We start from the raw sequence: 14,647 nt of genomic DNA, 5'->3' as shown, positions 1-14,647 counted from the left end.
GGCCTACACTGTAATATTTGAACATGATTTATCTGCTTGTTTTATTTCTTCCCTTTTTAATCGACAGGTCTTGCTGTAGAGATTGCCCTGTTTGGTAGTTTAAACGCTCTGGCATAGCTCCGTTTGTCAGCTTAGCTAGGGCATGACATGTTGTTCCACCTGTTGCAAACATAGTCATAGAGATCCTCAAGCTTAAATTCTTTGTTTGAGCTATTTTTCACCCTTGTGTGTACAGATATCACAGAATCAACTAAGTTGGAAAGGACCTTGAAGATCATGTAGTCCAACCGTTAACCAAACACTGACAGTTCCCAACTACACAATATCCCTGAGCACTATGTCGACCCTATTCTTAAACACCTCCAGGGACGGGGACTCTACCACCTCCCTGGGCAGCCCATTCCAACGCCTAACAACCCATTCTGTAAAGAAATACTTCCTGACATCTAGTCTAAACCTTCTCTGGTGCAACTTGAGGCCATTACCTCTTGTCCTGTCGCTTGTTACTTGGTTAAAGAGACTCATCCCCAGCTCTCTGCAACCTCCTTTCAGGTGGCTGTAGAGGGTGATGAGGTCTCCCCCCAGCCTCCTCTTCTCTAGACTAAACACTCCCAGTTCCCTGAGCCACTCTTAGTAAGACCTGTGCTCCAGACCCTGCACCAGCTTCATTGCCCTTCTCTGGACACGCTCGAGTCATTCAATGTCCTTTCTGTAGTGAGGGGCCCAAAACTGAACACAGCAATCGAGGTGCGGCCTCACCAGTGCCGAGTACAGGGGTAAGATCCCTTCCCTGTCCCTACTGGCCACGCTATTGCTGACACAAGCCAAGATATGTTTACATAGTCTTTTGCACATACATATATGCAGGTCTTTTTATGCTGATGTGATGCCATAAGCACCCGGCTGGAAACCAGCACCATGAGAAGCATCTAGCCACATTTAGTCCTGTGCTGTCCTTAATCTATTAAACGCTCTTAAGAAATGATGTATATTGATCTAGGCACAGCACCATTATACCATAATGGTACCATTTGGATGCTTCCTGGCATGTATCTGGTTCAACATGAGTAGTTTTGGCTTGTGCTTGCCTATCTGGAAGAGACCTTATTGTAATCTTCACCATAAACATGGAGGTTTTGTACATTTCAGGTGGAACTATGTATGTGTCTCCCATAATTTATGGGACTCTAAGTCTGCTTCTCCCAAGTATTTGCTCCAACATGAATCACAGCAATAATCTCTCCTGCAGTAGCCCATAATGATCCCTTCTCTATCACAGTACCTCAGAGAATATTCTCATTACATGTGACAGTTCAAGCAAATTTAAGTTAGTCTTCAGATATGGGGAGAAAGCCTAGAGTCCAAACCCCCTCTCTCCCTCCCTGCTCTCACTGTAGAAGGACTGCCTCAAGTGATTCTATAATGGAATGGAATGGAATGGAATGGAATGGAATGGAATGGAATGGAATAGAATAGAATAGAATAGAATAGAATAGAATAGAATAGAATAGAATAGAATAGAATAGAAAATAATTTCAGTTGGAAGGGACCTATAATGATCATCTAGTCCAACTGCCTGACCAATTCAGGGCTGATAAAGCATATTATTGAAGGTATTGTGCAGATGATGCTTTAACACTGACAGGCTTGGGGCATCAACCACCTCTCTAGGAAGCCTGTTCCAGTGTTCAACCACTCTCTTGCTAAAGAAATGTTTCCTAATGTCCAGTCTAAGCCTCCCCTGGTGTAGCTTTGAACCATTCCCACATGTCCTGTCACTGGATCGCAGGAAGAAGAGATCAGCACCTCCCTCTCCTCTTCCCCTTCTCAGGAAGCTGTAGAGAGCATTGAGGTCATCCCTTGGTCTCCTTTTCTGCAAACCAGACAAACCCAGACTCTTTAGCTGCTCCTCACGGCTTTGTTGTCCTCCTCCGGATACATTCAAGTGTTAACACCCTTCTTCAATTGCGGGGCCCAGAACTGCACACAGTACTCAAGATGAGGCCTCACCAACACTGAATACAGCAGGATAATCACCTCTTTTGAGCAGGTGGTTATACTGTGTTTGATGCACCCCAGGATGTGGTTTGCCCTCTTGGCTGCCAGGGAACGCTACTGACTCCTATTGAACCTGCTGTCAACCAGCACTCCCAGATCCCTTTCTGCAGGGCTGGTCTCCAGCCACTCCTCTCCCAACTTATACTTGGACCTGGCATTACTCCATACTAGGTGCAGAATCCAGCATCTGGACTTCTTAAATTTCATCCCATTAATCACTGCCCAATGCTTCAGTCTGACTAGATCCCTCTGCAAGGCTGCCATTGTGCGAGCAGCCCGTAAGAGGAAGGGCACTATGCTACTCTATGTAAAACTGGAATGACTGTGTATTCCAGATCATGGCTGATTAATATAACACCATTACAGTAATTACGGTGCTGTTTGCTATCGTAACATCTTGCCAGTTTGCTTGTCTCTTCTCAGGACAGCACATCAAGCAGAAGGTTTTGTGAGCTGTCCACAGTGTGTCCTGCTGTGTTTTCTCTTTGCAGCTTTCTTTTATCTAGACTGTATCTTGTTGGCAAGAACAGCGAAAGTTACTTATTTTGATACACTGTCAAACTGCATTTTTTCATCATGGTAGTACCTGTTTATCTCGTTTAATACCTATGAAATTCCTTGGGTTTTCTTTAATTTAGTTTAAACTAAAATCTGCATCAACTCTATAGTCTTCTGGTTCAAAACTTTTTCTGGAACACACACGCAAGTATATCTAAACCAGAAGATTGAGACACTTTGGTGTGTTCTTATTTTGCCTTTTCTGAACACTGATCATTGTATTTCAGCTCTTTTTTCTTTGTTTAGCCAGCTTGCAATCCCACTTCATGGCTACTTAAATTTCAGAGCTCTGTTGTGTCAGAAGCCTGTGTCAGAGGCCTCCTGAAACATAAAATTTGCCAGTTGGTTTTTTTTTTATTTATTGCCTCATGCTCTTCTTAAAGAATTGTGATAGATTCACAAGGCATAATTTTCATTACAGAAGCCCTGTTGAATTAACATGGTAAAGGTTAATTTGAGTTATTTTGTAAGCCCCTCTTTAGCTAGTACTGCAACTATTTTACTTGTTTTACTGAAGCAAAGCTTAGAGGTCCCTAAATCCCAGTGCATGTTTAATAACCTTTTTAACTATTGGCAAAGCATCTATAATCTTTCACTGTAAGGTTAGTTTTAATGAGATTACATATTTTTGTTAGCCCCTTTACTGTAAATTGAACTTAGTCATGTACTCTCGGATTCTGTTGACTTTTTCTTCTTTAATCCATAATTTTTTTTCTAATATTTCTTCTTTCATCTCTCTCTCTGACAGTACCTCATTCTTATTACCAAAAAAGAACAGGTGGAAAGCAGGTATGTCCCTAATGTAGAGAAACACTGGTACAGAAAGTAATTTACTTTCTTTGCAACCTTTGCATCCCCTTTTCATGCTCTCTCTGTATCCTAATAAGGGCACTTCTGCACACCACCTTGTTCTTTCACAACCTATCGAATCCTAAGATCTGCCCAAATACCCCATAAATAATAATGAACAGATAGAGTACATGGGATCAAGTGCACAACTTTGCCATATAAAAGTCAGATGCTTTGTTAGGATGTTTTTTTATTACTTGGTGGTGAATCAACTTCAGCATTTGTATCATGGTCAATGATCCCTCAGAGACTTGAAGACTGAGGTTGAGGCCTGTCCATAAGACAGACTGCTATTCACAACAGAAAGAACTCTGCTTCTGGTAATCTAAAGGCTACCCTGCTTTCCTTACCTGCCGTTGCCGTCATCCTCAAGTGCACAAAGTTCTCAGTCAGTGACCCTTTCTCTTGAACACAGTGTGACATGCAAGGTATTTTACGGTGACTCAAAAAAGTGCAAGAAGAGGACAAGCATGTGTGTTCTCTTTGAACTCTCTATACGAGATGCAGTACTCTGCACTGTGTATGGCTTTCTAATGAACTAATGAGAGGCCTGTGATGAGATCTCTAGAGCACAGTATGGTCTTTATAGTGTGGTCTGCATGAAGATGGACACAGCAGGCCCAGAAAGAGCCATACCTGAACCATGAATTGTATTTACAAATATTGGTTCACTAATATGATGGCTAAAGAAAAGCTAATACCCATAAAATATTTGATATATTAACATTAAAAATGCAGCTATAGTAATAAAAATAGCATTGTTAAAATAATACCCTACTGAATAGATCTGCTCCTTGTGTATACTCAAAACCACATCTGCCTAGCATAGTGACAAAATTTTTTTTTTCTGTACTCATTAGTAACATAAAACTAATGGATTGTGCTCTGATTCTCTCCATAGCAACTGAATTCCCTGCCAGTTCCAGTTGCAGGACTAAATTCCCAGTTTATTTTAGTACAGTTCTGTTGAGAAGAGTGGGACAGCACAGCAGTAATCAAAGGAGCACTCCAGGTCCCTGAGATTGCAAAGGTGTAATTTAGGACAAAATTTAACTTCCAGGTTTTTTGTTTTGGTTTGGTTTGGGTTTTTTTAATTGCTGCTGGTAATGCATAAGCCAGAAAGAACACAGCTTGACTTTCAGAACCTGGCTTCTGTTTGCAGGTCTGGCAGTCGGCAAAAAAACCCATTATACTGTAAACAGTGCAAATTTGATCCGGAGGCCATTGAGATATACTAAGTGTGGAATCCCATAGTGCCATTTTAGACAGTTGCTTTTTGGAGTGAAACTGCACTTTAAACAGTGAAAGCTGATTATTTCTTGCTGCACTGTTTATTTTGTTCCAAACATTCATGATTTGATGGAAACAAGAAGCTCTGAGATAGCTTGAGATGCTGTAAAAGAGTGCACCTGCAAAACATCTTTTAAGTACCATTGCTTTTTTAGTCAGTAAAAGTCTTGAAACTTTGCAAATGAATAAAGATACACTTTTTGCTTAAGAGAAAGAAGTGATTAAAAGACACAACACCCAGGAGTGTAAATGAGCAGTAAATCATTGATAGGGTCTTTTGAAATCATGTTCAGGCCTCTAAAATGCCATCATCCTCCCTATTTGGGATTTTAAGTCCCCAAAAGTGTACTTTGTGGGCTGTGAGAAGTGAGACTTGGTTACGAATTCAGAAATCACCATGCCATATGCATTGGTTTTGTTATTCCCTTTGTAAATTTGTGGCTGGAAAAATCTATTTTGATCATGTTCTTCTAATTAACCATTTCCTGAGCTCTCTAATGGTATTCCTAAACCTTAGACTGTCTCTCTTCTGTCCCCCAGCTGCTTCTCTGGAAGGCCATTAACCACCTCACTCCTTTCCCATTTAAAAAGCCTTTTCTAGTTTCCAGCTTTAAATTTATTCATGGCTGGCTTATAGTCATGCGTTCTTGTGCCAACATTGTCATTTAACTTAAATAGCTCTTCTCCCTCCCCGATGTATATATATGAAGAGACATCATATGCTTCCTCTGCTTTCATCTTCCTAGGCTAAACATCTTGCTGAGCTCTTTTTGTCTTCTCTCATAAGCAAGGCCCTCCATCCCATGATTATTTTAGTATCCCATCTCTGCAACCTGCTCGAGCTTTGTGGGTTTTGTTAACATCCAGACAGTATTTAAAGAATACAAATCTAAATCCAGAACCACCCTGCGAAAATTGTTAATTATCTATGCTGTTTAAAAGTCTGCTTTTGTTAGATTAAAAAGCCCTTCACTATCAGGAATTTTCCTTGTTGATACTTTTACAACATGAGCAGGCAGTGGAAAGCTACATCATTGTATGTTGTGCAGATTTTACATAATTTCTTCAAATTCTTCAGTACACAGACCAGTACTTGCAGATAACGTGTGCATTTGTGACATACAGTGGAATGTTTGGGGGCTATATACATGAAAGAGAGGCTTATAGGATACTTAGTATTGCTGGGGGCAGTGGATCACACAAAAACATATGTATTTTGAAACCTGTAGCAGGTATGATACAGACAAGCCTATATGAGACTTGAAACAAGCTGGAGTTGAATTCTACAACTACAATTTTTCAGCTGATACAGAAGACTGCAGAAACCTGAGAACAGTAGCAACCTGAAAAGTGCTGAGCAATTCCCAGTAAATCCATGAACTTCTCTAAGACATGGAAAAGAAAATACAGGGGTGTGAGCCATTCCTGAGATCACATTTGATTGAGTTAGTTACTGTAGCTCATCAGCGGAGGCACAGTAAAGTTCAAGTCTAGTCCTTTGCAATACCAAAGTAAAAAGTATTAGCTGAAACACTTCCATAGTAGTTAATTGACCTTTTACAGTGGTTTAAGCAAACAGATTTTACTTCAAATTTGCAGTCAATTTGGACCATGCACATATTCAGCTTGCACAGCTCTATTGATGAGTGCTAACTCATTAAGCTGTGATAACTTGCTCACTTACAGTCATCTGTCCACTCTCATTATGTTGCCTTTAGCAATATGCCATAGCTGGTTTATGCTGGAAGAGCATTAATGTTCTCTACATGTTGCTGAGAAGAACTGGAAGGCTTTTAGCATTAAATGAATGCAACCAAGGTGTTTCACATGTTAGCAACTTGGGGCTTTGGCACAGAGAAACATTTGAGTGTTTTTGCAACAAGAAAACAGTGCGATTTTCCTGTCCTTCTTCCTGGACTTAGGATATGGTTGAATTTCCTATTTCAACAGTCATTAAGAGCAACTTTGTAGATCCTACCACTGCATCCAACGAAAAAATAAATTTGTCTTATTGCACAAAGATGCTATTGTAATATAAGTGCTGAAGGCCAGGTAGGCCTTAACGTTAAAACTTCACTGAGATGAATGGGAGTCATTCATTCAGGAAGTAGAGCTGTTCTTGCAAGTTCTCAGCAGACTTGGGAAGACAAAGTTAGACTCATTATTTCACTTAATTCATGTAGCAGAGTTTTCCTTTAGACCTAACATTGATAAAGACATATTATCCTATTGCTCTGATGTGGCATAGGAATAACTAGGGAATAATTAGTTTGTTTGAAAGTAAGGCTGCCCAAAATAAGATATGCAATGAAAGTTTCAGTTACTATAACCTCGTTCTTCTACAGTGAGAATTGAGAACAATATATAGGACTTGGATGCAATTATAAATTATACAGGTTAAATATAGCATACTACCACACAGTTAAAATGGTTGCTAATCATTTCGGAATCATTTTTTTGACTGATAGGAATAAGGTAAGCATTGCTTCTTCAAAAACTATTGATAAACACAATACAAAAATATATTTTTATCACGTTTCCTGGTGATGCAAGACCAAAGCTCTATAATTCTTAGAAGCTTATAATTCTGGGCAGACTTGTCTGTGTCTCATATTTGGCTTGATCATTTTTCAATTGACTTGGATCAAATTCCATAATCAAAATCATAATAACTTCTTAGTTTATTACGGTAGAATGACTTTGAAGCCATTTCTGCTCTCCTGTCAGTGAGATTTCTCTAATACTTAACAGTTATACCCCTTTTTAAAGCAAAAGTAAAATGTATTGTTGTATCACATAACCTTACTTTACTGAGCCAAACTTTATCTTAACAAGTGTAGAATCTTGCACATAAAATTGAGCTTCTTTTGCAACATGGGAACTGTTGTAGAAGCCTGCTTAGTAAACTTACAAAATGTCTACACAACCAATACAATGCCACAGAGTGAATCTTTAAAAATGCAGTTGTGTACATCATCTATGGTATACTTCCACAAGTTGAACTAATTTAACTGAGGGATAGCTGTAGTCCAAAGGACCTGGGACGTGTCCCATCTCTACCATTGACTCAGTGAAGCTGAAGTGAATGCCAGTGAACTGTGCATATAAAGTAGAAATGGTTTGCATCAGGTAGGTCTCCAACAACTTCTTTTAAAGGGCATGTCTTCCCCTTGTGGAAGCCATACACCTTTACTTTTGCAGCACAGATGTGTAAGGTTGATGCCACAGATTGCTCTCTGTGAAGTTAATAGAACTGAATCAAGTCTCACAGGATTAGACCCACAGCTTACTTCTGTAAAAATTTGCAATAAACTGATGATCATGTGTGCATTTTACTAAAGACAGAAAAGCAATTATTGGTCTGTCAGTTTATTTGATCATGCCCTTTTATTTTCTTGCTGTGAGTTCTTAAATCTGTGCTAATGAGAAATGACCAAGGATGATCTGATTGTAGCATGTTGCTCCTGTCGTGCTCCATTTTGTTCCTTGAAGTTTCACATAATAATGGTGAAACAATAGCACATTCCAAATCAAGTACTAAATGTGTAACCTATTTGTAGAACGTGTTTGCATATAAATATGTATTTCTAATGCTGCCTACATTCAAAATGTGCCTGTATGGAACATTCTTCATATTATACAGAAGTTATGAAGGTCTGCAACTTGGAAATTTACAAGAAAAATCCTAAACATCATCACAACGCATGGCCAAGTCTTCCATATCCAAGTACTAGAGAGTACTCCTGTGAAGCTATAGAAACTGCTTAGGTATCTCTAAATGAGTCGATAACTTTTTTTTTTCCCTAGGATGTAATTGGAAAAGCACTGCAGTATATTGGAACATATGGTGAACTCTGCAACACAGAGCAAGTCGTGGCTCTGATTGACGAGGAAATGTGTATCAACTGTGGCAAATGTTACATGACCTGTAATGATTCTGGCTACCAGGTAAGAATACAGCTGTACTTAGCAGAAAGGCACGATGAGTTATCTTTCTGCTTCTGGGAAGAATGAATCCACCTTCTGTTAATGAGCAGGTGGTGAAAACAGATGTCTAAAGTATTGGATTCGAACCCCAGCACACTCACAGGCTCTGCCATGCAAGCCCTGCCTGAGCTGTTTGCGTGGCGATGAGACCAGCGCCCAGCATGGCTTCTTCTGGAGGGCTGTGCAGAGTGTACAACACCTCACTGGCTCACTCTGGGTCACTCTCCCAGTCTCTCCCCAACTGCAAGCGGGAAGTGGGAAGAGGAAGAAAATGAAGGAGACCCAACTCAGATGGCAGTAAATGTAGTTCTTTGAGTATATGAGGAAGAAAGGACAGAATGCATCTCTTCCCACCAAGGGAATATAAGGAGACAAGAGCTGTTCTTATTGCCAGATGCTTTTTAAGAAACCTAGTCCTTCTGTCAGCGTAACTGAACTTGAACTAATTCAGGTTTCAGGCAGGTGAGGTTTTGTTTTGATGTCGATTGAGGTGCAAATCCTTTCTCTAGGATAGCTGCCAGGCTTTCAAGAAGCAGGTTGAAGTTTGCAGAGTCATTGTGACCAGAAAATAGCACAGTTTTGAGCTGGGGCTCCTGTTTGCAGCAAAGTATTTCTCTGATTTCTGCTCAGTACAGTAACTTAAGTTGTGTGAAATGTATCACCATTTCTATGTGCCATTCCTGGTCATGGGCGCTGGAGCTGATGGACTGGTCTGCAGTAAAAAAAGCAATACAGGAGGCCTCACATTCTTTTAGAAAACCGAAATACAGTCTAGCATAACTTCCATGGAATCCAATATACAGTAACCAATAATTTCTACATTAATTTTTGCATTCATCCCAGTCCAAAAATAGTTTGTTAAAACCAAATACTTTAACTAAGCACCGTTTCCTCTGAACACCATATCTTTCTGTTTATGCTTAATCCACTCTAATCAGTAGTAGGTCTGATGAATTTAATGACATACAAAGAAAGAAGTCTTCCCATTTAAAATCAACTCCTGCAATTAAAAAAAAAAAAAAAAAAAAAAAAAGTGTCAGAGCAAAGGTAGACATGTTATTTCCACTGATACAAGAAAACTAATGCTGCATTTATACCAGATTAGATTACTATAGTAGCCTTTTAACTGTCGAAATTTCTTCTTGACACTGCAATCTTCACATCTTCTCCTTCCATCAGATTTCCCAGCAAAGGAGAGTATATAGCCCTTGGAGAGCAAAAGACGGTTTATATTTAGTAAAGCTTCCTTTTCTTTAACTGGAAAGAAAAAAATCATCACAAAAAGAAACCAAAGTTTAAAACTCCAGTTTTTCTAAGCACAAAAAAATACGTTTTTTCCTTAATTAAGGAAATGGAAAAGAAAATAATTGCAAAAAATTGCAAAGAAATCAAACTTCCCCCCCCCCCCCTTCAAAATAGCATCTGCTTTATGCTACTCTTTGTTTCAAAAATATCCATGCTGCTATACAGAGCTATCACCTTGTATGACTCCCAACAGAAAAGCTTTCCTTAATTTAAAGTTAGCACTGTAGTCCTGACTTCCTCTCCCTCTTTGAACAACATTTCACGATGTGCATTGTTGTTAGGGAGAGAGGAAGGAGCCCTTAAATGCTCACAAACCAAAGCTCTGTTTGTGCACAAGCTAAACTAAAACTTGTGGATTCAGAGCAGTTAGTACCTACCTTATGCCCTTGCTGGTTGCTACAGCAACTTCTGTGCTTGCCTAGTAGTGAAACCCCAAATGTCGCAAATCTGCCTTTGGAGCCCACCTGCAGCACCACCTCATCCCTCCCACCTCCTCCCCGGCTACCCCAGTTGCTGAAGGTGGTTTGGGAGATTTGCTAAGTCACCGCTTGTTTACCGAGAAGTGAGTTCAGTTTTCAGGCCTGATTTTTCCTTCCTCAAACTCTTAAAAGTAGATACTCAGTGGTGGGTTTTTTTATTTTTTACTTTTCTAGGCTAGCTTCTCAGATATTGAAGGTTTTGCGGTTGTGTGATGCTTTTGGTTTTGCTTTTACTTGCCATTTCTATTATACCAGGAACTTACTTCATTGAGACTGCAATTGTTATTTCACATTCAAATACACTTATCACCCTAATTGGTAATGAGGATTCACTGCATGGAAAAGTGAGAACTAAGCAAGCTCTTCCTGCCCAAAACTCATATATCCCTTTTGAAGATTTGCAGAGGAAAATAATCATATGAGGCACAGCATGCTGTGTTTTTCTCTACTATTTATTAAATTAGATTGTTTATGGTATGCTGAAAATAAAAGTTAAAAGAATACATTGTGGCCAGCATTGTGCTGAAGCCACACAGGCATGGTCTGATGTCTCCCCTGAATCAATAACCCTGGCAAATTGCTGTCTTACGGAGTATTTCCTTCATGCAAAGGAGAAATATCCCTCTGGGAGTTTATACATCATGTGCCAAATTCCTCCTTTTGTAACCAGCCCTTGTGACCTGTGAGCTTTTGCTGAGGTAGTATTTGGCCATATTTCTAATTTTAAAGTGTTGGGAGGGGGGGTTGTTTAGTTCCCTGCCAGTTGAACAGTTGCTATAGCTGCAGTGCAGAATCACACCAAGATGTCTCCAAGTGCTGTAGCACAGGAAATGCAGACACTAAAATGGGAGCAGTTTTGACCTTTTCCGTGAGTGACATCAATAATGTTTATTCCTGTTCGCAGGCTATCCAGTTTGATCCCAAAACCCACCTGCCCGCAGTTACTGACAGCTGTACAGGCTGCACCCTCTGTCTCAGCGTCTGCCCTGTTATCGACTGCATCCGCATGGTTTCCAGGACAACACCCTACGAACCAAAGCGCGGGCTGCCCTTAGCTGTGAACCCCGCGTGTTGAGGTGATCAGTCCAACAGCTAATGTGAACTTTACACTTGTTTGATGCAATTGATTTGCTTTCTAATTAGTCCTCGAAAAATCTACTCTTATAAAAAATGTAATATTGATAGCTGTTACAATGAACACTATTTTCCAATTATTTTTACAACAATTAAGTTCTGAAATTACAGAAAGGCAGCAATTAGTCAGTCGTAGCTGTCAGTTGTCCACTATGTGAAGTGTAACTTTCTCCTTACAATTCATGCTGTAATTTCAAAATTTCTCCATAGACTCTTTAATCTCTATGTATTTTCTGGCTGTAAATATAATTAAGAAAGCATTTTTAATGAACTGCAAATCAGAGTACAAGCTAACTGTTTTCAAGGAGGCATTTTGTAATTAAACATTACATTCAGTTTAAAAAGAGTTTCTTAGAAGATGTAATTAACTACATAGCATTCAAACAAAGCAATGTGGCTTCTATTTTTCTATGGGAAGAAATTAAAGGGAGTTTAAAATAGGATTTAAGAACTGGATTAATCACTTTCAACTACTACAGCATATGGTAGTGTATTTTTATAATCCTTTCTAATTCCTTCTCACACTAGTCACTTTATAGAATAAATTTGCTGTGCACTGACACATGCTGGACTCTTAAGATTTTTGTGTTGCATGGGTAGCTCGATCGTTACTTTTCTCCCGCAACGAACACTCATATCATCTCTCTAAAAATGGTTAAACCAGCTTATTATGAAGTACAGGTTGCATTTCAGGATTCTGAGATGTGACAACATTTTTTGCTCCAAGCTCATCCTCTAAATAACTTTTTAATTGTGCCAATTAATGTTCCAGAATGGACACGTTACAGGTCAGAGATCTGATTACGTGCAAACGGAATACACACCCTGCAGACTGCGTTTGCCAAACACAGACACACAGGATAAACTGGCAGGATGATTTCCCTCAGTGCCAATTCTTCATACTTATTGGTTATGTATGGTTACAATAGTTTCACAACCAAAAAGAAATATGGATTTGTCTGTCTTTCTAAACGATATCTCAGTTTTAATCAATTTTTTATTCACAGTAGGAACTTTCTAATATGAACATATTGCTGTCTGCTTTACTCCACTTAAGAATATAAAGCCTTTAGTTTCATAATAATAAAAAATGATCTATCAATTCAATTTCATATACACTCTATTGTGATCAGCAAAAGCTTTGATTAAAAATATAACCTGACTTTTGTTTCTTGATTTATGAACTGTGCACTGAATTATAAATAAATGTTGAAACCAACTTGGGTTTGTTTGGGGTGGTTTTTCTTATTTACTAAACAGATTTTTCTTGTAGAGGCTTGTCAGGTGGTGTTTCATGATCTCTAAGATTCACTCCAGGAATCATTAATGAGTTAATTCATGTGTACCTCTTTCCATTAATTGCCTACAGTGCAGAATATAGCATGCTCTTTGCCCCCCTTTGTTTTATCCTTTTGCATCCCTTCCCCACACGCACGCAAACATGCACACACACATATGTACGCTCTGTGTCACTCTAACATTTTATAGTGTTCTTTCATTTAATATCCTCACTCCACTGTTTTGCTGACACTTTGGGCTTTCTTGATTAGATCCCTTGGCAGGCTCAAGCCTAGTGTCTCCACTAATAGCTTTTTCATCATACTTTAATTTTTCTCTTCATCATCGTGGATTTTTCACACTCAGATAAAAACAGTAACAGATAGTTCTACCGCTTAGAAAATATTTGCCTGAAACTTCTTTAAAGCTCTTGCTCTTCTAGTAGATTCTTATCTTACATGAGCTATATAGGGGACTCACAGGAAAAGCAAGCTGCTTTGTGAATGTTAGGGGGGAAGTCTCTGCATGTACCTCTTGTACCTCTTCTGAGGAGCTGGCTGACAGGCAGCATGCCTTTGGGTGGGGCAGAAAAAAAAATCAAAATCAGATCCTCTGCAGGTAAAATTTTGTGTTCTCAGCTAGCAGATGCCAGGTAAAGTAGCTATCTTCTCCCAGGCTGTCACCATGTACTTCTTATTTGGTATCCTACCTACCATGAACCCTGAGGGGAGGAGACAGTGTGTCACCTGCGGCTGAACTGGACAGCTTCTCCAGGTCTTGTGTTCCTGCATCCTCAGACCTATTCTGAAGGCATCACATACGGTAGTTTGGGTTCTTTTAAATATAGGACAATGCCAGGAGACCTAATTTAAGTAGCTAAGAACATGTACATCATAAATGTAGCGGCAAAATTAAGAGTTTGTCCTAGGATATTCAGTAGTCGCATGACATCCAGTATTCCCAAGTAGCTATAAAGTAATCTTTGAAGGAGTAAAGGCATTCTTTGTGAATCAAGATTATAATCAAGACTATATTTTTTTACCAAAGAAGGAATAATGGGTTACATTATGCATGTTTCTTTCTCACTACCCGCCTTCTCCCCCACTCTTGTTCTGTCAAGTCCATTAACAGTTTCAGGAAATGCATTTGCAAATGACTGTGAATACTTTCTACCTCTTGACAGTCACAATAAATCTGTGTGTTGCAGAAACTCAAAAAAATGGCCACATTTAGGTCTACTGCAGGATTGCCTTTAAGTCATCAGGGTGAGGTGAGGTGTAAACAGGCAGGGGAGAGAGCCACAAAAGGCCTATTCCTGGGTTTTATAGGTTTTTCACATCTGTCCTGGGGAATCCATCCCATTCAGCACATTCAAGAGCCAGAGAAATCAGAAAAATCTGGTCCATTCTGCAAATGCTGTAGCCAGTTATTAAAAAAGGGTTATGAATTTTCAAAATGTAAAAGGTTCCAAATTAAGCTCATATATTTCACTGATTTAGTTGCACATTTAAGGAATTATGTATTATTAAAGACATGCTGGGTGAGATCCTGCAACCCTAACCCTCGCAGTTTTTAGACATGTCCTATTGATTACTATTATAAAATATTGTAAACTATATTTGACAAATTAAATTATGATAAAAATGCCATAGCTCATCCTCCAGTAGCACATTCTAATTCACATCATATTCCTGAACAGAAAAAATTTC

The 14,647-nt window shown here is 39.2% G+C and overlaps 1 protein-coding gene across 1 annotated transcript in view; it reads left to right on the top strand.

The window, feature by feature from the left end:
* DPYD (dihydropyrimidine dehydrogenase) overlaps nucleotides 1–12,871 on the top strand; it is a 369,160-nt gene extending 356,289 nt beyond the window's left edge. Inside the window, exons 21-22 of the mRNA XM_074907341.1 lie at nucleotides 8,563–8,703; nucleotides 11,431–12,871. Of these exons, the coding sequence (XP_074763442.1) occupies nucleotides 8,563–8,703; nucleotides 11,431–11,601 (312 nt within the window). The 3' untranslated portion in view covers nucleotides 11,602–12,871. The remainder of the gene's footprint in view (nucleotides 1–8,562; nucleotides 8,704–11,430) is intronic.
* Nucleotides 12,872–14,647: the final 1,776 nt, after the last annotated feature.

Source organism: Athene noctua, chromosome 5 (assembly GCF_965140245.1).
Source record: "Athene noctua chromosome 5, bAthNoc1.hap1.1, whole genome shotgun sequence".
In the NCBI taxonomy this organism is placed as follows: Eukaryota; Metazoa; Chordata; class Aves; order Strigiformes; family Strigidae; genus Athene; species Athene noctua.
The sequence above is the reverse complement of the archived record's forward strand: the minus strand, read 5'-3'. Positions and strand labels throughout refer to the sequence as shown.